This window comes from Drosophila albomicans, chromosome 3 (genome assembly GCF_009650485.2).
Source record: "Drosophila albomicans strain 15112-1751.03 chromosome 3, ASM965048v2, whole genome shotgun sequence".
Taxonomy (NCBI): Eukaryota; Metazoa; Arthropoda; class Insecta; order Diptera; family Drosophilidae; genus Drosophila; species Drosophila albomicans.
In genome coordinates, this window is record NC_047629.2 from 3,866,971 (window position 1) to 3,892,439 (window position 25,469).

The 25,469-nt window shown below is 37.8% G+C and overlaps 1 protein-coding gene and 1 long non-coding RNA gene across 3 annotated transcripts in view; both read left to right on the plus strand.

The window, feature by feature from the left end:
* The first annotated feature begins 27 nt into the window (after window positions 1-27).
* LOC117569976 (uncharacterized) lies at window positions 28-778 on the plus strand. The gene is made up of 3 exons (XR_004572302.2): window positions 28-309; window positions 364-499; window positions 552-778. It is a non-coding gene; the product is annotated as an uncharacterized LOC117569976 (long non-coding RNA).
* Window positions 779-1,236: 458 nt separating this feature from the next.
* The window catches only part of LOC117566414 (myosin-M heavy chain), a 63,652-nt gene continuing 39,419 nt past the window's right edge, over window positions 1,237-25,469 (plus strand). The window contains exon 1 of one of the 2 annotated variants that reach the window (XM_034245935.2): window positions 1,237-2,372. In XM_034245935.2, coding sequence (XP_034101826.1) covers window positions 2,330-2,372 — 43 coding nt within the window. In that variant the 5' untranslated portion in view covers window positions 1,237-2,329. The remainder of the gene's footprint in view (window positions 2,373-25,469) is intronic. The other variant, XM_034245934.2, reaches the window with a different exon arrangement.

Consider the following 25,469-nt stretch of genomic DNA (forward strand, 5'->3'; position numbering starts at 1 on the left):
TTAAAGAAACGCGGCACTTTTTGAATGGTTCTGAAGTAATTTTGTTTCTTTTAATTTAGCTTTTAACTTAATGTCAAAATTTGAAATTCAACTTGTGAAATGTATTATTTAAATAAGTTTTTGTGTTGCATGCATCTTTATATTGGATGCCTTATCAGTGGCTTTACAGGAATTGTGTTATGCATTGTGGGTATTCCAATAATTATATTAAAAGTATTTCCGATTTGCGTCTATTGGTTTGCTGTGGCAGTAGTGTGTATTATTGTGTATTTTCTGGCCAAAATATTGCTGCTTGTAGGCGCAATATGTGTAAGTCTTATCAATTTATTTTGTTTTCTTGAAAAAATTACTGTTTTATTCTAGGGTTATGCTCAAATTGTTCTTGCGTCCTTTATTATTGGGCTAATTGCATTAATTTACCCAATTGCTCTGTTAGTATGGTACATTTATTTTAAGGAACTTGTTTTAACAATTGCTGCACTTACATATTTTATAATAAGTATGTATTTTGGATTATATTACTACCAATAATTAATCTTCTTTCGATTTAGTGGAACTTTACTATTCCTGGGTTGTCCTGTCGTATTGGAAAGTTGTGAAGAATTGTTGCAAAGAATAAGCGAAATATATCTTTACCCATTATAGTCCTGTGTAAATATCAATATGTATGTTTGGAAGACTACGTGATAAAATGCATACATTCATGTTTACATTTATTAACATAAATTAAATTGCTAATGTAAACCTTTATGTTGTCAGTTCAAAAAAATTATAAAATTACGTTAAACTGGTTTTATTTTCAATAAGAAATATGTTAATAAAATAAATAGCTTAACATATTGTTTGAAATGTGCGCCTTTTTTATAAGCATTTTACAAATATACGAATATACCATATGAAGTGTAACCATTCGACCATTAACGGGGCATCAACATTTTAGTATATTTGCGCGGCATAAAAAACTATTTTTGGAATGGCGATCACCCCGCCATGGATGTTTAAAAAAACATTTTTTTTAATTATGTAAAAATGTACAAAATTGGTTGTGCAGTAGTAGTCGTTATTTTATTTTTTTTTATTAAAAACGAAAAGTAATAATCAAATTACTGAAATTACGTTTCTAACAGGATATAATGAAAAAATGGCTAGATCTAGCCACAAAGCGAGTGAAGTGGCAGCGCTGATCGATAGTGCCATCGATGATTCTCCACCGCTAGACGGGGAGTGCATTCAGCATTCAGTTCGTGCCGAAACGTCGTGTGGGTGAGTTGTCGTCGTTCACCGTTCGTTGTCGCCGTCGTTGCGTCGTCGTTATAACGTGCGCGTGCGTGCAACGCTTTTGCAAATTGTAAATGTATGTGTGTGAGAGTGTTTTGCCACAATTAGAAGTAACGGTGCGAAGGTGAAACTGGAAAATCAGCGAAGCGTCAATATTCCCCCGCGCCAAGTGTAACATCTTCAACTTGCAACTCGAGTCAGCAATTTGTTTTTATTGTTTTCATTTACCTGTCGCTTTGCTGCAACAAGTGCCGCGTGCAAATGAATCGCAAATTAAGTAAATAGTAAATACTACATATGTATATTTAATCAAACAAAGTTCTCGCAGCAACAACAACGCCAGTCTAAACCGGCTTAGTCATATTGGAATTCTGAGAACTGTTCCCCCAACAATACAAGTGGATGAATAAACGTCACGAAGAGAATCGGCAACTGTGAGAAATATCTAACTATCTTGCAGACGCGCGTGTGTGTGTGTGCGAGAGTGTTTAGTGTATGTGTGTATCTCAGCTGTTATACTGCAAGTGCTGCCCCTTACTCCTACCCCCACAACAACTGCACGTCTGCAGTTTAAATTGCGTATACTTATTAGGTATTTGCTCTGGCCAAAGGCGCGATAAGATACTAAAAAAGACTTGAACTGAACAGCGCGTTCAACGTTCTGCGTTCGGTTTTGTGTTTATCTTATCGGGCGCGGGTAAGACCATTGATTGGGGCCTTTTTTCGCCAGAAACGTACACAGAATGCCGGGTGAAGTCATTTGCGCAGCGACTAAGCCACAAGGAGCGCCAACTAGATACCATATCTAAGCAGCAATATTAACAGTTGGATTCTGATTGGGATTCAGGCTGCCAAAGTGCTGCCAAGTGTTGTGCGCAAAAAAAAGTGCAGAATAACCAGCCACGCAATCTCTGGCTAAATTTGGACACATACACAAAATACCAAACAAGGCATTGGCCACATAAATCAACTGCAACTGCAGTTGCAACATCATCAAACATCAGGTGGCAACGGGCAACGGGCAACGGGAAGAACAGAAGCAACTGCAAAAATGGACATAGAATCCGATTCAGACACCTGGGAGGACTTTTTTGGTAAGTGATTTGAGTTCGTTGAACCTGCCACCAATCAAACGGATGTTCATCATAATGATCATAATGTTGTTGATGATGACTCAGCTCTCAGCAGGATGACTTGGAGTTGACTGCGTGACACGACACGACACACATTCGTGTTCTTTTGCAAAAAAATCTTACATGCTGACCCAGTCTTCTCTGGCCATCTCTATGTGCCAGCAGAGTGTGTTGCATGTGGCAAGCAGGGTTCTGGGGAGGTAGGCGTACATACGCATATTTTTACCATTCCTTTGTCCGTCTCCGTCTCTGTTGCTTCTTTGCCCAAAAATGGCAAGAGAAAGAAAGACAGACGCAGCCCAGAGCCGGGCTTTGTTTTTGTGCCACTTGGAAGTTAAGAAGTGAAGTGCGTTTTGCTGTAACGGGTTCCACTTCCATGATTTTTCGCTTTGCATTTTGCGTTTTTCTCTCGATTCGTGCGCCGCATTTTTTTTTTTTTTTTGCGCTTGTAATGAAATTTAATGATAATACATAATTTTGTTTTTGGTGAATTTTGACCCAAATTACGATTGTGCCACACAGTTGTTGCCGCAAAGCAATTGGCGTTGCCTTTGCATGGAAATGGAATTTGGCATTTATGTTAATGATCAGCGTGTCTGTCTTATTTATTATGACCCAGATCCACATGGACAGGTTCCACTTTGACGCGTGCTGCCCTTTGTTATTTTTTGTAATCAAAACACCCGCCAGGCAGGCAGCGAGCGACCCTCTCTACTCTCTCTATCACACAATAATAATTCAATATCGCATTAGTCACAATACTTTATATAAGCACTCGTATTATGATTGTTGTTTGCTTGACTTTCTTTATACTATATAGAGCAAGTAGGACGTCGGACGTCGCGTCGCTCTTAGATAACAGCGGGCGGCAGCAAAACCCTGAGGCTCTGTAGGGAGGCTGACAAAGGTCGCTGTTACTTAACATGAGTAAATGCAGTTTAACAGCGTGCTATAATTGGCACTGTAATTGAGCCGCCGTTCACATAATGTTAAGCTCGTTGACGTATGTAAATAACATTTTGATAATTCAATGAATGTTAAACAGCAGTGTCGCTTATCAAACACGTTTGCTCAGACACTTGTCAGCCTTCCGCTTGTTAAATTATATACATACATATGTATATATTTACATGCGAGTGTGTGTATTTGTGAGCAGTAAATTGATATCGTTGGAAGGCGCTTAGTCAACATTTGACCGCTTGTGCTATCAAATGTCACTATGACGGTTAGAGGCGCGCACTGTGTTTGCCTCCTCAATAAACTAAACTGAAAGTCAAATAGAAAATTCGTCTGTTTTTTTGTTGTTGTCTTCTTTCAACTATTGACACAAGTGCCTAGTGTCGTTGACAGTGCTGCGCAAGCGCAGGTCAAGCCAAAGTCAGAGCCGGCTTTTCACTCGCATTTCATAACTAAAAGAGAAGCAGAAAGAGACAGAGAGAGAGAGAGAGACAGCGTTAGATACTGTGCTGTCAAACCGCAAACACCACGGGAGTCTTGAGTGTTCAGAGTTCATTTGATATTGTTGCTCTGTTTGATTGTGATCTGAAAACAGAAAAAGAAACCACCAACCAACCTTTTGGGTCTCTCGACTCTTTGTGGCCTGTGCCCTTTTCTTTTCTTTTCTTGCCTGTGTGTTCTCTCTCTGTTTTCGTGTGACATTTATTTGGAATTTTTTATTTATTTATAATACTTGAAGGGGAAATATAATAACTAATAGATATTGATGGTCGTCGCACATGCACATACCTAGCTCACATACATGTTTATTTATGCCCGATAAGATTTCTCTTTTGTTTTGATAACGCCGACAAGGCCAGAAATAGGCGATAAGTCACGCAAAACGCTAACTTCAAATAAATATGTCTTCACTCATAAGGGAACATACATGTTATATTTAAATTCCGCTGGCCCTTGATCAAAAGGTCAGTTTTTCGCTTCACCCATTTCCGCTGCCCAATTGTGGAGCAATGAGTTAATTAAGTCAATTTATATAAGTTCAAGAAAATTGACGCATAATCAGTCGAGTTCATTGGCCAAGTCGCCTTCTGATTGTTAATTCCCATACAGAGTGAGATAAGTAAAGGGATAGAACGAGAGTGCGAGGGAGATACGACATACATATGTACATAAATATGTATTTATTACCTCACCCAAAGCTTCCTTCTAATTGCACTAAAGCTGTCATTCCACATGCATGTGACTGTGTGTGTGTGTGAGTGTGTGAGTGTGCTCGTGTGCTGTGATCTTCTACCTACTTAAGGTACTCAGCTAGACTCAAGTCGTCTCGTCTCGTCTCGTGTCGTGTCTTGTCGTGTCGTTACGTGTGTGGGCCGTGAGTCGGCGTTTGTCTGCATCGCTTTTGTGTGTTTGTTATCGCTCCCTCTCGCTCTCGCTTACACTCTAATTGCGCAGCACTGTCACTGTCACACTGCATTTCTCTCAATGTACGCACTTTTCGAACGCTTTTGTTGTTGTGGGCGTTGCAGAAGGTCGTAAAACTTGCAAGCGATCATTGTGCACGCACATCCCAAAAGGTTTTTCTCAATGAAACCCACAACACAACACAACGCAACACAACAAAGCACATCTCAGCTCAGTTCATCTCTGTTCAGCTCAATGCATACCCTGTTTATCGTGGGGTTGGGTTAAAGGGTTTATTGTTATTTATATTATTACAATTTTAAGGTTGCTACAATTACAAATTACAAAGTATGGTTTATCACTGAGATAGATAGATAAGCTTCATTCAAGTGAATTAAATTTCATAATAATATATCAAGAGCAGCTTAGGTATTCAATTATAATAATAATAAATAAATTAAGAAGACTATTATTTTTATAATCGATTTCGAATGCATAATATTTACATCTATTAATGTATTGTTTATAAATATAAAAGGGTTTTCATGAATGTTTGAGAAACAATTTGAATAGCCATCAGTTTAAACTGTGTATGTATAGTATAATAGTTTAGGAAATATTTCCTTTAATTTACTTCAGTTCTATTTTGGGTTATCTGTTTGTATTCTTCAATTTTAAGCTTATGGGGTTATTTGTTATTGAACTTTTCCCTAAAATAAATGTTTTGCATGATGTTCCTTAAATGGTGTTATGTAAATTTCCTTAGTCTGCTTAAAAATTAATTATAGTTGCCTGTAATTTTATTTTGCAAAATAAATTTAATAAATTGAAATATTTATGTTTTTTCCAAAAAGTCTTCTTAAAACAAATAAATAATGAAATAAATAAAGTTTTCTATAAGTCACTCATTTGACTTTTAAAGGATATGTTGGAGTACATCATTATAACAGTCGTCTACAGTTCTACCTCATGCTGTTGTTGCTGTCGTAAGTTGTGGGACTTTTGACTTTAATGAACGCTTTTGCGGCATCCTCCTGTTCCCCTCTGACTTGGGCGTCCTTGCTTGCCTTGCGCCTTTATGCCACAAACGTTGCCGGAGCTGCACACAATTCTATTTGGCAGCAAATTTATAACTTCCTTGGCAAATGCCATTTGGTTAGACAGTTTACGCCTACCCCTGCTGAGAGTGCTGAGAGTGCTGCGGGGGCGAAGGTGTGTTGCACTTAAGCTCAGCTTAGAATTCGCTGAGTGACAGTTTTTGGCAACGGGGGAGTGTGTGGAGGGGGAGCGCTTGCGCTTGTCTGACTGTCTGTCTAAAGAATATTTTTCGCGATATGCATTACGTATTTCGCTTGATTTTCTTGATTTGCAAGCACCAAGAAAAATGCAACCAACATGAGTCACAAACTCAAGATATCGAGAGTGCGTTTTGAGTTGGAGTCTGAGTTGAGTTTTCGACAGCTGGGCTGCCAATGGCTTATTGTATTGTTGCTGTTGTTTTGTTATCGGCTTTGGATTTCAGTTTCTAGTGAAAGTTATTTTTCATGCCCATGCCGATCGCCGGTTGTCATTTGTGTGGCGTCTCTCTTCATCTTGAAGCTGTGTGTGTGCTTGTGTCTCCAAACTGCCTTTCCATTTCACTGAGCCACTGGACTGGAAAGCTGTCGTCACTGAGCCAACACGAGAGGGGGTGGAGAGGGGTGGTGGCAGGGGGGAGGGAGGAGTGCCCAGTGCGCACGCATGCGCGTTAAGTGCCACCACAATGCCAATGCCTTTTCATGTCTCGTATCGCTGGCTGAGCATCATCGTCATCATCAACAGCAACAGCAGCGACAGCAGCGAATGCGACTGCGACAACAGCTCATCGAGAGTTATACAGAATCTTTCACGCTTCAGTTATGTCGCTGTCTCTTTCTTTGCTCTGTTGCTGACATACTTTCGCTTTCGTTTGAAACCGTTGCCTGCACTCGATCGTGACATAATGCACTATTGAAATCATTTAAATTAATGTTAAACGATTATTTATCGGCTTCAGATTGCGCCTCTGTTCCTGGACCCTGCCTCAATCTCCTCTTGTCCCTCCTCCATACAATGGGCGGTCGTTGTTCTGTCGCGAGAGTGAAACTTAAGCTCTAGTTTTTTTTTGTGGATTATTTTCGTATTTTTGATTAATTACATAGAGTTCAAATTTCGAAAGCTCTTGCCTTTTTGGGGTCAACATTTTTGTAGAGCACAGCGTGAGATGTGGGCTGATGCCCCCATTTTCAAAAGTGTTTGATTTGGGCGTTAAAAGTGCAAAAAAAAGAGAAAAAATATGTGAATTCCAGCAAGGCGCATCAAATCGATAAGATTGCCTCATAACAACACCAATTGTGGCAACGATCAGCAACCCGCTAGCAACAACAATAATAATAACAATAACAAAACATAAACAAAGCCAAACTGCGCAACATTGAAGGTCAAGTTGAGTGTTGACTGTTGTCTGTTGCCTGTTTCCATCTTTGCAGGTGTGCTTTCCATCTTGTTTAACCATTTAAAACATAATTGCGTTTATCTCCCTCGCACATCATCCGCCCAGGGTGTGTTCGTGTTCCGCTGTATGCGTATGTGTGTGTGTGTGTGTGTTCGCAAAATATTGCTCATCACCATAGTTCATTGAGCTGGTTTAACTCATAATCATAGTTCATTGAGCTAGTTCCACTGTCGCTTCATTGCAATTGAAGGTGTATAACATGCTGATGGTACATTTATATTTATGTGGCAAACCAGAAACACAAACGACAATAAGAGCTGCAAACGTACGCTTGCGGTTTGACGTAACAAGCGTAATGCAGTTATTTACGTTTTACTATAGTTGATTCGTTCCTTTAAATTAGCAATCTTACGTTTGCATAAAAGGCGTAATGCAGTTATTTACGTATTATCTTCTGACGTACATAGTTGCTTCGTTGTTTTAAGTATTACGTTTGCGTAAAAGCGTAATGCAGTTATTTACGTTATCAACGTCTTACGGACATAATTACTTCGCTCTTGCGAAGAACAAGAGAGTGTTGTTCACAACTAACGTTTAATTTAAATACTTTATCGACAGAATAATAAATCATATTGTATTAGTCCCACTGGTGATGTATAAGTTTATTATGTTCATACATTATTATATTTGAATGATGATTAAAATGATACTCTGAAGAAGTGTAGCAAACATTTATGTGTTTTAAAATAATCAATAGTCTCTCACTTTTATGAATTAGAATTTAATTTTAGAAATATTACACGGACTAAGGATTTCTTTAGTTAATTATAATAAGAAAATTGTATTCAATGGTTAACCGCACACCATAAATTATTTCCAATCAACGGAAACTATAAAAACTATTTGCGAGAACAGTGCTCGATATAGATAAAGACAATTAACACCAGTGAATAAATGTTTTTTCCTTTTAAACATTAACACTATGCATATGTTGTATGAGAAAAAGTTTGTAATTGTAATTATTTCGCACAGAATGCATAATCTTATCATTTGAACTAGTTCCTTTATCAGAATGTTGACATTAAAGCATTTTACTAATGACAAATACTTACTGAGTGTGTCACTCTGAGAAAGAAAAGAACTCTAAAATGAACTGATTGTGACATTTGCTATATTTAATTTGCGATTAGACAAAGAATGAGATCATTCTTGCAAGTTTATTACACTGCCCTTGCAATTTTAGCTTGAACAGTGATAATAAAGATTACGAATATTAACTATTTAAATAGAACTTCTGTGAAAAGTTCATTGTTTAATTGTCCAGCCCTGGTAAAATGCAAACTTGTATTGAATTTAGCAGCTATTTATGGTCTTCTATGATTTCAACAACAAAAAGTTGTAGGTGTTGTTCATCATCAAGTGAGAAATGAACGATGCTAATGTAAATAATCGAATCTCGAATAAATAGAAGCAATAAATAAATGCCTGAGGTGTTAGGCAAATAAAAGCAAATCTCAGTGAGTTAAGTGAACTGAAAGAGGAAGAAAGTTGGGAGTGCTCTAAGCTCTTTATTCGCATTGTTAAGATCATCGATCAATAGAAAACTATTCGCCATTGTTCTTCAGTGAGTTGCCTGATTGAACAATATAGATTTATTATTATTGCTATATATGTATTTTAAAACTAATTCAATTGCATGAATCAAGTTCTCTGGCTTTGTTCAATTTATCTAAATAAGCGCATGAATATACACGTTTACGATTCTGTAATTACTTGGCTCAAGCGTTCGCATTGTTTAATGAAATGCCCCCAACAACCTTCAAATGTCAGCGACTTTTTTCTTCCATTATTTTGTGCTTGGCTTACATACCACAAACACACACATTGCTGTGATGTACGTGTGTGTAAGTGCATAAATTAAAACAAAAACAAAAACAGAAATAAAAAACAACAAAAGCAAAGTGGAGTAGCTTGAAATTCCATTATAAATGCAATGGCAACGGCTTCATACATTTATTTCTTTGTTGACTTTTCTTGTTTTGTACTCAAAGTTTGACAGTTGCCTGTCCAATAAATCTATTTTGTACACACATCAACTACATATAGTACATCACATATCCCATATGTGTACACAGAGATGTATGTGTATGTAAAACCACAAATCAAATAATAATAATAACAACAGAAATGTGCAAACACAGCTGTTTTTGGTTTAAAACTCCACACGAAATACGCAAAAAATAACCGAATGAAAACGAGAAAAAAAGTGACGTTACGCATTTAACATATTTTTATAATTGAAATATATTTATAATTTTGTTTTTGTCTTGAAATGAATGCAAAAGCAGCAAGAAAAGATTGAACCATAAATAAATAAATTATAAAATCAAACGAGAAGCACATAGGCCGACAAATCTTGTTCAACAGGTTTTTTTTAAACTCATTTTGCACACAGAAAAGTTCAACCAATTGAGCACAGAAATATCTGAGAAATCTGAAAAGAAACGTGAGTTTCGTTAAGCTTGCACAAAGAGACAGAACGAAGAGAGAACTGCGAAGAATCTGAAGACTGATTAATTTAAAATTTATGTAATGTTTTGAAATGTTGATAACAATTGCAGCTGATAGAGTTAATCTTGTTGAAAATTACATCTGATAGACTTAATCATAATTAATATGTTTTTAACATCTTAAGCATGCCATAGCCGAGATAAAGAAATAAAACAGATACGTCATGAAGAGCAAACTGATGTAGAGATGGCTGTAAAGCTTTGCAAGATAAAATTCCTGACAAAACATTTATTTTAACATAGTATTCATTGTAATGAACCCAAACATATTAATATATAGATTAAATGGTATTAAACTTTTGTTTATTATTATTATTTTAAAACTCCGATGTGTATTTATAAATATTTAGTTTTCTATCTGATGTTGAGATCATAAAATAATGCTAGCAAATTGATCAAATATTATCATTTTTGAATATAAATCTTTAGATCATATCTTTGGAATGCAGCAATTAAGGAAATGTGAGCTTAGTTTGCCAAATATAATAAATAATATTTTGATTAATAACGATCAGTTTCTATCGTTGATCTTCAGTTCAGCGAAAATGCAATAAAACAAATAAATAATCCATTTTTTTGCATCGATGAAATATTATTGTCGGAATCTTTTGAAGATGTTTATTCATAGATCTTTCTTCGCAGTTGTGATGTCCCATGAGATCCGCTGAGATCTTTTTACCTGTTACGACAGCATTTTCGCGGCAAACTCTTGAAGCCCCCGCAGATTTCGTGAGAGACGTCTTTGCTCTTCGGTGCTTGGTGTTCGGTGTTTGGTGTTTATATGGCTTTCACGCCCATCACTCACGCCCACGAGCGTCACTTGGGGCCACTTGAGGCGGCGAGTGTAAATTTGCATAATTTGTAAATTAAAAAACTGTGTTTATGTAATGACATTTCTAACGGTGTTTTGCTGATGACTTCATAGGAAGTGCACTGGCACTTTGCAGAAGGCTCAAGTCTCTCTCTTTCTTTTTCTCTTGGCCACTTGTTGCCACTGGGCAACAAACTAGGCTCGAATTTGCATAGCTGACCAAGATGCGGTAATCGAGCAAGTGTCGCCTGGTCAGGCGTTTGTTAGATTTATGCCAAATGTTGTAGCAGGCAGAGCAAACAGCTCTTAAACTGGTCATAAGCAGAAGAAGAAATATCAGTCAACTGTTCACTCATGTTCAGTTTGTCTATCCATCCGTCTGTTCCTCTGTCTGTCTGTCTGCAAGTTTGTCTGTATATAGTATGTGAACAATCTGCGTGATCAGCACACGACGCTAATGTACAGATCATGAGCACTGATTGCGTTTAGTGCATGAAAATTGGAAAAACTGGAGAACTTGTTGCCTTGCTGCCTTGCATCTCTTTCACTCTCTCTGTCTCTGTATCTGTCTCTGTCCGTTGCTAGTCGGCGACTTGTTCTTCAATTGACTCTGCCAGCCTCCATGGTACTGATCATCATTATGATTATCATCATGGTCATGAGACGTTTGCTGGCTGGCTGCCTCACTGACTTGCTGCCTGACTCTGCCTGCTTATTAATTTCCAACACAAGCTGTGCGGCATATCAACTCCAAATTACAAAGAGTCTGCGTTGTTCTGCAACCGACTCGGTCAGAGACCTAACTATCTGTATGCCTAAGACTTGATATGCTCAGCGCCCATCGCTCTAATTAATTGGAATGACTCTAGCAGCAGTTGAGCTCAGCTGCTGGAGCCGCCAATGGATTGAGCAAAGGCCCCTGACCTGCGGCAACTCGTATGTATTATTGTTGGCGTTTACAATTAACATACGGCAGCGAAAGCCTCATTAAAAAATGGCAAAGCACCGTGACACTGAACGCTTCAAAAAACGTACCACAAACATAATTCATATGCACGAAATTTTTGTTGTTGTTGTTGTTTGGGTACTCGTTCAAAGGGCAGCTGGGTCAGTTTGTCAACGTCAACGTCAACGTCAAAGTTAACAATAACCTTCACCTTCAGCTGCTGACGGTATGTAATTTCAATAAGCTTGCTGTTGTAGTCGAACTTTAACAACATTATTTTTGAAGTGGTTCAACGTTGCGTATGCGCGATGGTCTAAGGTTACAGAGCCAACCCATCGCGCTTACATCGCTGACTCGCTGTCCGGGGGCAATCTGATTATTGTCGTAATTTGAGCAACATTCCAAGTTCACAGCTAGTTGATTATTGAACAACGATATGAGCGCCAATTTCTGTATGGGAAAACAAGTAAGAAAGCTACAGTCGAGTGTGCTCGACTGCGAGATACCCGCTACTTATTTTTGAATAAAAGCAAAATAGTATTATTTTTAAAATACATTAAATTAATATACTAAAAAATACTGAAATACCATTTGGAATATTTGGTAAATGAATATACTTTGAAATAAACTATAGAGTTCAATATATACCAGATTGTCAACCAAAGAAATTAAGATACGACAGTTGCATATCATATCAAACTATTTCTTGAATAACTTCTAGGATTTGCAATATTGTCGTTAAAATATACCGAATCAATGTACTAAAAACATACTGAAATATATGGGCTTACTGCAATTTTCGAAATATATCATAGAGTCCAATATATACCTTATTCTCAACCAAATCAATTGAGACTCGACAGCTGCAGTCTTCTAAAATTATTCTTGAATAACTTCTACGGTATTCAGATATTATAAATGAAATTTATATACCCTTCTACCCTATGGGTGGCGGGTATAAAAAGCGGAGAAAAAAAGTGAAAGAGCCGGCGGCTACACTCGCAGAAAAGCTCTACGATTTTTCCTCAATTTACGCCCCATTTTCCCGCAGTGCACAGCACACGAAGTGGAAGTGGTCGTGATAACACGTAGGCACATTGAAAGCCGCGCATGCGTGGTCGAAACACAAAACTCGCCAGCCTCAACTTCAACTTCAGCTTCAGCTCCAACTCCATCACGTTTGTGGCCAGATAAGCGGAGCTCTGCTGGCTTTAACTCTGGCCAAGCAACACCCACTCGACTGGGCCGAAAATTCGCTTTAAGCTGGCGTTGTTGCTCGCTTCTTGGCTCGCTGCACAGACCCAGACCCAGGCACAGACAGAGACAGCGTTTTATTTGGTGGCACTGCCAGTTTTATGACCTCCCCAGAAAAGAGCACTATGCGCTACGACAACGCCTCTTAAGTCAGGTGCCTCTACAAAAGCTCAGATTTCGGTTGTAGTATTTTTTTTATATTTTCTTTAATAGTCCGTTGTGGCATGTTGGGTGTTTTAATGGCCAGCATATAAATCTGCTGGGTTGTTGAGAGTTGAGAGTCTAACAAACTCATATGTGGCTATGGCTTAACCTATTTGAAGACTTTGTTGGCCAAGAGGCCTTTTGTGTGTGGCAGTCGAAGTGTGTGGCTAGCTAGTCATTATACTCACACACACACACACACACACACACACACACACACACCCAGCACACACTCTTCTAGAGTCCGAATATAGTTTGTGGTATTTTTTGGTATTCAGCTGCTCAATGAATTCATTTTTCCAAATCGCTGACTTTAATGAATTGTTACATGAAAACATGTTAAGATAAGGCGTGTAGATCTTTTTAAATTCTATTGAGCTTCACACTTTACGGTTGTCCAAAAACTGGAGCCCTTGAATTGGGAACAGAACACGCCAGATAGATGTCGATGATTTATGCCATGTGATCTGCGGAATGTTGGGCTATAAAATGCTTAAAGTTAAGATAAAGCAGCGGCATCTTTGAATAAACTATAGTGAATAATAGTCTGTCAGAATGATGCAGTTGAGTCTCTTACAGACAAAAGACCTTACAGCATTCACAATTCACAATTAAGTCATTAAAATCGTTTCCTAGTGTTCTTGATTTAGGGCTACGTTTTAAGTACTTGAAACATACTTGAAATTCCATTGGCGCCTTGCGGTAATTAAATCAATTATTTAGCACTTGAGCAATGGAAAAACACATGAATAATATGCCATACTCGTAACTGAGGAGGAAGAGGAGGCATGAATTCAAATCAAACTAAACAGCTATAATGATGGGCCATAAAAATGTAAATGAAAACACACGCAATCATTTTCCCCAGCAATTATATGCTCATATGCAAAACGTATATAATTGAGATTGTTTCGTTTTGCATTTGTTTTTTGCGCAGATATTCAAATTTTTGACCGAAGCTGAAAGTAAATAAATGCTGTTAGCACAGCCAAAATTAAAACAAATAGTAGCCAGACAAAAATTAACACACAACTCACACGCAAAACATAAAAACTGGAAATGACTTTGGGAGCTGACAATTTGCACAGCTTCAATGCCTCTGCACGACTTTTACTCCAGAGATCTTATCAGAGAATCGCCTAATGGGAGTCGCTAACGAGTCGCCCATGCCAAGTGAGTGAATGAGTTGAGAGACTGACTGACTGACTGACTGCCTGACTGGCTGAGTGAGTGAGTGAGTGACCCAGAGCAACTGCTAAGCACCTACGTCCCACTATTCATAATTAGCGCTGCTAATTGAAAAACTCACGCGTCATACAGATGACTTTCAGTCAGTCACTTCCATTCGAGTTAAAAGCCGAAGCGAAGCATTTCAAATGCTGGGAAATAACAATAACAATCAGTCGAGACCTTAATTAAGTCAAAGCAAACACATTTTATGTTGTTTTTCTCTTACTAATCGAGGGCGTTACAGTGCAGTGCTGTGTCTTTCTCTTCCGCCTTCGTCTCCAACTGGATCTCGGCTGTATCCACGGCGTATGCGTAACATGCACGAATCTGTTTCTTTTTTGCGTATGCATGTCGCATATGCTTTCGTTTCATCAATGTCGTGCAGTTGTCATTACAACTGATTGTTATTGTTATTCTGGCGACGACTCTTACACAAAAATAAAAAGGCAGCCAAAAAATGCGAGAAGAAACAGAAAAATAAATAAAAATGTTTATTACATAAACCAATTAGCTGGCGCGAGGCATTTGCATCCAAATGCATAATTTATGAATGCATTTTCGTTTTACAGCCCAAAAAATATAATCAAAACACACGCACACTCACACTTAAAGCCAGAAGAAAAGGTTCAAAAATATGCAGGCGCAAATGAAGCAATTAAATTCAGTAAGAAAAAACACAAAAAGAAAAATAATATTATGGAATTTACAATGGCAATAAAAGCATAAGAAATACATTGGAAATTATGTTAATCCAACACTTTCAATACGAAGCAGAGGTATCAGAAATTAATTTCTGCTTGTAATTTTAATTGATAGTTAAGCGTTTCAACTTTGTGCCCAGCCTTTGATATGCAAAGATAGATTTAGATGAGTTCCAACACGTTTCTTTAGAAACTTTATGTATTATACATATATTTATTTTTTATGGCAAATATGAGCTTCTTGTGTTAATCGAACTCTGTTCATTACAATATTTCAGTTGATTAGTATTTTATAGACTACTGACGAGAGGCTTCATTATCGAATAAAGAACACATTACTGCATACTAACTACTCAACACTATCACAAGAGTACCTGGAATTTATGACTTTTCATTAAGAAATAGTCAATGATTATTATTGCCAGTAGTCGAAGAAGCAATCAGACAATTTCAATGCAATTCTGCAATTGTGTGTGGCACATAAAAACTTTATGTATGACCGTAAAAATACTTAACATGTTAAATTTATACTGGTTCTACTTATTTATTTGCAATCTAAGTAATATATTCATAGATAGTTTACATATTTCAAGCTTAGTGTATCTAAAATACGAATAGTTTGCAATTAGTTGTTGAGTTATTTGGCTATTAAACGACAAACAGTTAGGCGATAAAAAAGTAAGAAAGCTACAGTCGAGTGTGCTCGACTGCTAGATACCCACTACTCAATATTTTCAATATGATTCTTGAAAACCGAGAAATACTAAAATATTCCAAAGCATATGTTATCTGTCATCTGGTTTATACATAGATATACTATTGCGTTGAAAGTATACCGTAGAATACAAAATATACCAGATTGTGAACCGAACGACTAATACTGGACTGCTGTATATATATATTGTGTCAATTAGATCAAGTGTTTCACATGGACGGACGGACAGACATTACTATATTGCCTCGGCTGTTGATGCTGTTCAAGAATATATATACATATGTACTTTATGGGATCGGATATGCCTACTTCTACCTGTTACATAGATTACCTATAGTAAACAAAGTTAGTTATACTACCCTTCTACTTTACTATACGTAGTGGGTTTTAAAAGTACACGCTGTTATAGAAAGCTAAGCTTGTCTTAGAACTAATTACAGGGTATCTTTTTGTGGCAATGCTTGACTAATTTGGTCGACACATAGAAGAGCTTTCTTTACCGAAAAAATAAAATGAAAAAATGGACACTGAGCACCATTTGGCTTAATGTGCATGTTCAGACGAGACGAATTCATGTAGCTTCATATCTTTATGGCAGCCGTTTAATTACTTTTCTTGCTGCTTGTCTCACTTACACTCATTTGTGTCTGTTTCGCTCTTTTTCTTTGCAGGTAAGTTACACTGACCCACTTGGCCAATTATGTCCACTAAACCAAAAACACAACGTTAACGACAACGACGATGGCGATGGTGACGACGACGACGACGACGCTTCGTCGGCACTTGGCTTTCATCAATGGTCAGGCAAGTGCTGGGGATATTGTTGGGTGTTTTGTTGTCTGCTGCTTTTTTTTCTTCTGCTGCTGCTGCTGCTGCTTGACACTTATTTGTGTGGCGCCAGTGTTAGCCAGTTGATCAGGCAGTTGAGAGATGCCCTGCAGGCATCACAAATATGCACATAAAACAGCATGGTAAAAATAATAAAAAATAAAACACAGCGATGAAGAGTTTGAGACTCAGCAGTCGATGTGGGAATTCTTTATTGATATGTGACACATTATCGATGGAGCTGGTGTTGTGTGGAGCTGACTTTCGACTTTCCATGAATTATGGCACAAATTCAAATGCTGCCCACAAACGATGCACTTAATTAAACACAAACACATACACACACACACATTCTCAGAGCTGATAGCAATGCGGATGAGTTTCTATTTTATGCGCTTTCCCAAAAACAAAAAACTATAGCAGCATCCAGCATACAGCATACAGCGTAGATAAGCCAATCGAAATAAATAAAAAGCAAGCAAATTAATGATGCCCTGCACACAATTGACAGGCAGCTTTTGCGATAAGATCGCCAAGATCGTGTCGAAACAGGCGCCGTGGATTCAAATGAACACAAAAACTGAACTGAGAGACTGCTCCACAAAATTTGGCACACAAATTGAAATGTGAAATGTCGCAGTGTGTGTTTGTGTTTGTGGAGGTGCCAACCTGTTCTCTAATTGGGTTAAAATGCAGTTGACGCTGCTGCCACTGCCACTGCTGCTGCTGCTGTTGCTGCCTCCAGGCGGAAATCTGTGGCAACTTTGGCAGCTGGCAGGCGTTGGCCATTTACCCATAACATGATTTATATGCAACGCTTATGAGACTGACCTCGTTTCGCCTTTCGGCCCATGCATTCTGACTGCATTTCCAAATTGAAGATGGCCAGTCAGCTATCCAGCCAGCTATCCAGTCAGCCACGTCAAGGCATCACGCTCTATCAATTTATTTAATTACCTCCATGGTCACTTTACTTCACTTTGTGTGCAACATAAAATGCAAGAACTAATTACATTTCAATTGGAAATTGCACAAGTGCACGTTTTAGATGATATCTGTTCGCCATGGACACAACTTTTCGATGTGCTTAATATTTTGGCATATTTATATATCTACCTCTTTTATTTTATTATTTATTGAGAGCTATAATAAATGATGATTTCCAACAACTTGAAGAAGTATAAAAGATACCCGCTTACCATTTTTAATAAAAGCGAAACAGTGCGGTATTATTCTTAAAATATACTAAATTCAAATACTAAAGCATATATTTAGTATATTGATATAAAATAAAATATTCCAGATTACCAACCAAAGCAACCAAGACCCGAATGCAGCAGCCATTGCTTGCCATATAAAATTGCTCTACTTGGTCCTGGGGAGTAACTCCACAAATTAAAGCTTAACTTATATAGTAAAAATAAAAACTAAGTAATTACAAAAATTAAGCATTCTGTTTTTAAATAAAGGCTGTTTGACTATTAAAATGCCGAAATATACCTAAAGCAGACAACAAAATTCTCGAATCAATTGAATCATCCTCTATAATTTTAGTGAAGCGTTCTGTGCGTTTCGCTGAAAATTGTTCCATAAATCAAATTTTACAAATAACTGAATAACTGAATATAATAAATGTGAATAAATAAATAATATAAATAGTATTTCAATATATTTCACATATTTTGTTAAATAAAACAAATCATAAAAATATACTAAAATGTAAATCCGGAAATTTAGAATTTCCTTATTAAGAAATTCAAGTATTTTTGGCACATGAAAAATCCGGAAGTAGATTAGATATTGACACCTAACTCGGAGAATTTATTCTTTATTATTTGTGTATATTAATCATAATTATAACTGTGGTCTCAGTTTTCCAACACTTTCATCTGGTAAATTAAAACTACCAATAATACTTCATGCATCAAATTTAAAGCCAAGAATTTTGACACGCCCACTTTAATTTCCTCTAAGCGCAATAAAAGTCAAGCTGAGTTTAGCTGTTTTATTTTGTACTTATTGCATTTCGCTGAAACTCATCATCATCATCTTCACTTGTGCATTGCATTTAATTTATTTTAATTTAAAATACATAAATTTTGTATAAATTTAACAGCTTGGCCCGGCACTCAAATATAATGAATCGGATTGCTGATTTATTGAGATTTATTGTGAATGCTTTCGATTTCATTTATAATCGTGTGCTCAGTCTGAGTGTGTGTGTGAGTTTGAGAGAGTGTGAGTGTATAGATAAGTACTTGCATAGACGGCCTGTTGTCAAATGAACCTGTCAAATCTTAACAAACACTCACTTTCTCTTTGGAGTGCAGCTGGCGCTAGTCGAAGACTCAGACTCAGACTCAGACTCATAGTTATAGTCAGACTGAGAGTCATAGCCAGAGAGTCAGAGACGTAGTCATGATGTGCATCCTGTGGCAAACTAAATTACAATTTATTTATATGCAACACCCACACTTGAATGTACATGGAGGATGGAGGGGGGAGCTTGGACATGCAACATGTGGCACATGTGGCACTGCCTTGCAGCAGAAAACTGATTTGTCTGCAAATCAGTAGGCAATAAGTCAAATGCCGCCGCCAAAGTTCAAAATTATTTTCTATTTTTGCGCTTCCGTTGGCTGCACACCATCTTAGAAAGATGGAGGGGGAGAGGAAGAGAGTGAGAGTGGGAGAGCTGCAGTTGGTCTGCTAGTCAGCTCAGACAGTCGCCTGTCTATCATTTGCCTTACATTTGGCCTTTCATTTTAGCCGCTGACGCAGACAATCGTCGATCGCCGTTTGGGGCAAGAGGCAAGAGGCATGAGACGGGCTTCCTGCCTGTGCCCCGCCTGCTTCTATCGCCTGCTCCTATTGCCTCCGCCCTCAAAGACGCCGCTCTTTCATTTCATTTGATTTGCAGTTGAGTTTTGTTTTATTTTCTTCGCTTTTTGTATTTGAATGCGAATCTCGTCGCTGACTTTTCATTCATAAGTTTGCGCACAACATGCAACCAGTCAGCCAGACAACTGGCAACACATGGCTCATCCAATTTTTGTGCTGCTTAAAGTCTAAGCATTGCAACGGTTGCAGTTGCAGTTGCAGTTGCAATTGCTATTTGCAGCTTATGCAATGCGGCTACGCTTCGATTTGGATTTTTAGTTTTTGGTTTTCGGCTGGCAATGAGGAAGTCGTTTTCACGTTGAGATTCCTTCATGTTTTACAAGTAGATACGATATTTTGTTTTGTGGGTGACTGTGGCAAATTGTTGCCTGATTATAGGGATGTTAACGCTTTATGCCCCAGCGACTTAAATGTGGCATAAACGCTTGGTCGGTCAGTCAGCTAGTCGGATTATGCAGCCCGATACCTAAAGCTGTGTATTGGGAAATACTTTCGCTTTGTGAGTGAAGTATAATTAACATAAACGTATTTAGGGCCCACTTTTCAAGACACTTTCAACCTGGCTTAAGTTTATGCTTAAGCTGCAGCTAAATTTAGCCAAGCCTTATTTCAAGCTGCCCATTTCGTTCGCAGCTGCACGTCCTCGACCCCAGACAGAGTCAGTGTTTTGCTATTTTCGCTTTTTATTCCCGTCGCCCAGTGGGTAGAAGGGTATTATAAGTTTATGGCTACAGGATATGAATGTAACAAGAAGATGGAGACCACACAAAGTACGACACAGTCATGTCCATCTGTCTGATCCTTATGAACATAGATACAATTTAATTTTTGTAAGATCACTTTGCCTACGCAAATCGAAGAAATCGAATAGCAAGCGTAATTTTTGGTACATTTTGGTAGACAATAATAATTTCAGTCTTTACGATTCCTGGCATTAACATAAAAGTCTTAGATATATTTTTCCAAAAAATTGTTTTATATCCGGCATTGTCGGATCTAAATTGGTTTGTTTGATAATCTAGTATATTATGGACCCATTGGTATATTTTTCATGTAGAAGTATATTTTGCATATAGTATATAGAAATGCCAAATAATACTTTTATGTTCGGTATATTTTTTTGGTATTTTTGAAGGTTGTTTTCGCACTGTTTTTTTTACTGAAAATTGGTAGCGGGCATTTCACAGTCGAGTAGACTCGACTGTAGCTTTCTTATTTGCTTATACTTTTATTTCAATAACAATAAAAAGAGCTACGCCTGCGCAGACAGAGGCTGGAGACTGAAACGCAGACAGCGTTAAACAATGCAGCTCTGGCGCGTGCTTCTGACTTCTGAGACGATGACAGCGTCTTGTGGAATGAAGCTGCCATTAAACGGCAGCTTGGAAGCTCAACTCGGTTTTTGTAGGCGTTGCGTTTTCTCAGACAACAATGGATAGCTAGAGCCCGAGATCAACTACTACGGTTGCCATAATAAATGTGGCTGGCAGGTCTAATGAGGTCTCAGTTCAGTGTTTAGTTTGAGTTGGCCACATTTCTCAACTTTCCGTTGATTTGTCAAGTCTCAAGTTGGAGCATTAATTGTGACATGTTTGCTTGAGCTCTGAACTCTTTAGCTCTTTAAGTGAAAACCGCATGAGGCATGCAACATTGTTGTGTGTTCGTTCGGGTGTGTCGCACACATGCGAGAGCGAAAGTGATTTAAGTTGGCACAAAAGCCGCCGGGTCGCCAACAAATCCTGCAATGAATAATTTAGTCATTTCATGCAAACGAAAACGAACTTTTTGTCGAAGCATTTAAGCCGCAGGAGTTGCGCCAGCCCGGCCAAGTCTCTCTCTCGACCACCCAAAGACTCGCCACTCGCAATTCGCAACCCGCAACCGGCAAACAGCAATTGCCACATTTCGAGGCGACTCGACGCGACGCGACGCAACGCGACGCGAGGTTGACTTGGCGGCAAATTCATCACATGGGATCCCGTGGCGACGGCGGCGCTAAATCGTGTGTGAATGGCTTGACGAACTGCAGCAGCAGCGAGAGACTTGGCCAAAAACGCCGCACAGTGGTATCAAATAATGCTGCCAAAAATGTCAACAATTAACTAAACCAAAAGTGAGATCAGAATTCGAAAAATTCTTTAAAATTAATATGTGTTGAATGAAAAATACGCACATCTATTTCTGATATTGTTTCCTTATTACAAATATAAGCTTCATATTGAGAATTTATTTTGTTCAAGAATTTAAAGTAAAAATATTTATATTTCTAAAGAGTATAGGATAATATGAACCTTTATGTCATAAAATAGAATAGAATAAAATAAAATAAAATAGATATGTTATGAGGAAAACAATTAAATTTTAAAATCAAAATTCCAATTCGACATGAAATTTAGAGAATTGGCATTGCAACATATTACATATTAAACTTCTTTACCATACAAATACAAATACATAAGAAAATTTCACAAATAAAAAACTTTTAAAAAATTGTACAAATTTAAAATGGTGTTGAATGTTGGAGATATAAAAGAAGCTTCTCTTCAATTCCTGTTTTTTTTTAAGTTCAGTAAACTTCCCTTAGATCCGAATAAAAACTTATTCTTGCTACACAAGAAATTTATTCCATAAAAAAATTTCACTATGAAATCCATTTCTAAAAATATAAGCTTCTTATTCAGAATTTTCTTCAAGAATTATTAATTTTTAAATGTTAAGAACATTCTAACCCAAACTAAGGCTGATCCACTGAAGAACTTAAATTTTAATTTAAAAAAAATAGAATAGTAATAATAATAATTTAATAAAACTTCAAAAACTTCTAAATTCTACGTTTTTTCCATATTAATTTCTGACATTGTTTTCGTAGAATTCTTTCTTAACTTTACTCACTTCAAATTCCAACAAATCAAGAATATTTTTTGTTCTTATTATTGTGTTATTTATTTGTGACACGAAGTGCATTGTACTCGCCACACCCATTAATATTTAATATTTATTGGAAATCTTGATACCACTGTGCAGCTGATCAACTGCCTGGCCAGCCTCTGGCTTTGACTGAGACTGAGTTTCAATTGAAGTCTGAGTTGGAGTCTGAGTTGGAGACGGAGTATGAGTTTGACTCTGGGTCTGACTGTGACCATTATGCTGACCAATTAGTCATTCGGCGCTGGTTTTGCTTGTCATCTATTGCAGGGTTTGGCCAAAAGACAAACATGCAGCATGTAATTTGTTGGTCAATTAAAAGCGCCGCGGCAAGCATCAACATGTCTTGGCCATTTATGTTACTTTCGCAACATGTTACCAGCTCTCTCAGCTCTCAGCTCTCAGCTGCCTCTGTTGCCGTTTCTGTTGTTGATGTTGTTGTTGCTGAATGAAAGCGAGTTGGGGTCGGGGTCGGGGTCGACATAGCGACATAGCGACATTCTGAAGGAGCTGCCTGCGATGTTATTTGGCTGTTGTTGTTGCTGTTGCTGTTGCAGCTAAACGCGGAAATTGACAACAGCTGGCGCTCACTTTCAAGTGGCGAGTTGTTGCGAGTGGCAACTTCTTTGTGGTTCTGCCTTGTCAACGCTAATGGCCATATGCAAAAAATAAAAATAATGAGCCGCGACTGCAGCCAGGCGCTGTGATTTGTTGCTCTCGCTCTTGTGCTGTTGCTGCTGCAGTTTTTGTTGCTGTTGCTTTTGCTGTTGCCGTTGCCTGGCGGCACTTTCTACAGACAACGTTGTCCAAAAATAAGCGGCCCATGCAGCAGTTACAAATATATATAAAAGTATAAGTTTTTTCTTTACATACTATATATATATGTAATGTATTTTTTTTTTGTTTTTGCTGGCTTTTCGGCCACAAATCCTAAAATGGCATGCCGCGACATGTGCGACCGACTTAGCCAGGCACCGACAAGGTGACATGGCCACGACGACGACAACAACGACGACGACGACAACAACAACATCCGCAGCTGTGCAGTCGAAAAGCTGCAGTCGGAGTTGGATTCGCCGACGCTGGATAGCCAAGCATGGCAGATGCGTGCGCCTCTTCTGTCGCCACATAAATCTCCAAATATAAATAATAAACACAAACGAGGTGCGCTTGCAACGTTAATGTGAGAAATTTGGTCAATTATCTTCAGCAATGCCGCGACCAATTCTACAAATATAATGTTGTATACAAAATTATTAAGCCAAGTGTTCAAAATTGAATACAATTGGAAATTATGCAAATACTTTTCTTTTTTGTCAGATTTTTAAAAAAAATTATTAAAAATACAATATATATAATTGTCACTTTATTTGATACTTTATACTTAATGATTTCACATATTGATTACAACAAAAATATTCCACCATGTAGTTAAAAACAAAACATATGTATATACAGTATTTAAGTGCACTTTATAGATAACTGCAACAAAATGTTATTTTGTTTATTGAGCTTTTAGGATAACTGCTCACTTTTGTTTTTGTACTTTCATGTTTTAGATGTAGGCATAGATAAATGTAGATGTTAGATATTTGTGATTTTATAATAACTATCTTATGTATATTATTAATTGCACATTAAAGATAAGTGCAACAAAATATTATTTTGACCATTGGCTTTTTAGAATAAGTGCCAAATTTTCTTGGTCCAACAAGTAAGAATTGTTAATACATATAATATTTGTGAAGTTTTTCTTTGATAATCTATTATACAGTATTTTACAGTATTTAAGTGCACATTGCTATAAATATTGATATGTGTATTTAGCTTTTAGGATAACTGTCTAATTTGCTGAGACAGTTAAGCTCGTTAAATGTTCCATCACTTAGCAATCACTGTAATTTCCTTGGACCACCCTCGCAATTTATATATGCCAATTGGTCGTTGCTGCTGTCGCTTTTGATGCCCAATTTGGCAATTTTTGCGACGAGTTTAGCGGCATTTGTGGGTCATCGTGTCTTTGGAATTGAAGCTGGCGCCCGTTTGTCGTCCCCTCGATTGATTTTCATAATAATTTTGTTTGTATTTTTGCCCAAGAGTCTGTTGCAGAGTGAGAGGGGGATGTGTCTATGCAATCGGAACGGGGCATCCGATTTTGATCATTCAATTAAAATATTTTTTATAGCCAAAGGGGGCCACTGGCTGTCTTCGGTCTTCGGTCTGCATCTGCGACTGCGTCTGCCTCCGTATCTGTATCTGTCTCAGTCTCAGTCTCTGGCTTTGGCGCTGGCACTAAATAAACCTTGAAACTGACAAACGACGCCAGTGGAAATTGATTGATCAAAGCGCTGCATTAAAAGCGGTGCACAAATAAAACGATAAACGTATACAAGTAAATGAAAAAAAAACATTGAAATTAAAGTGCGATGCACATGTGCAACACTTTGCACTTCCTCATGGCTATGTGAGTATAATCGAGGGGGGAAAAAGAGGAAAGAGGCGGGCAACTGACTACATGGAATTTTGCGCCGTTGCGCATCGGAATGCGAAATTAATGAAATCACATGCAGACAACAACAACAAAAAAGAAAAAAAAAAGACTAAAAGCCCGAGGATGACGATGAGGTGGCCCAGTCAGAGACCAGGCGAAGCTCCAACCCAGGACTGGAGAGTGGAGTCCAGACTGTTGCTGACAGTGATTAATGTTGACGTTGTCAGCCTGAAAAGAGGCAGAAGAACTTTTGCACAACTGAAAAGAAAAATAACCAAAACACTTAAAGCCCACATTATCGACACATTTGTTGAGATTCTGTTCAAAACACACAAAAAAAGAAAAAGAACCAAAACAAACCCAAAACGATTAAGATCTTCACTTGAGTCTTGGACTGTTTGGCCAACACTTTTCCTTTGGACTTAAACCTGGCTGCATTCAACAGCGAAAGATGCTGCTGCCCACAGAAGAATGACAACGAAAGTAGCTTAAGTCAACAATGAAACGAAAAGGAATGTTAAAAGGTTTTCAAGCGCATTAAAAAAAATGTGACTCAAGGCGTACTTAAAACAAAAGTAAAAGCCAAGTCGCATCGCTCGCATCGTGTGAGCGATCTTGTAAATGCTATTTACAGTCACAAACTAAGCT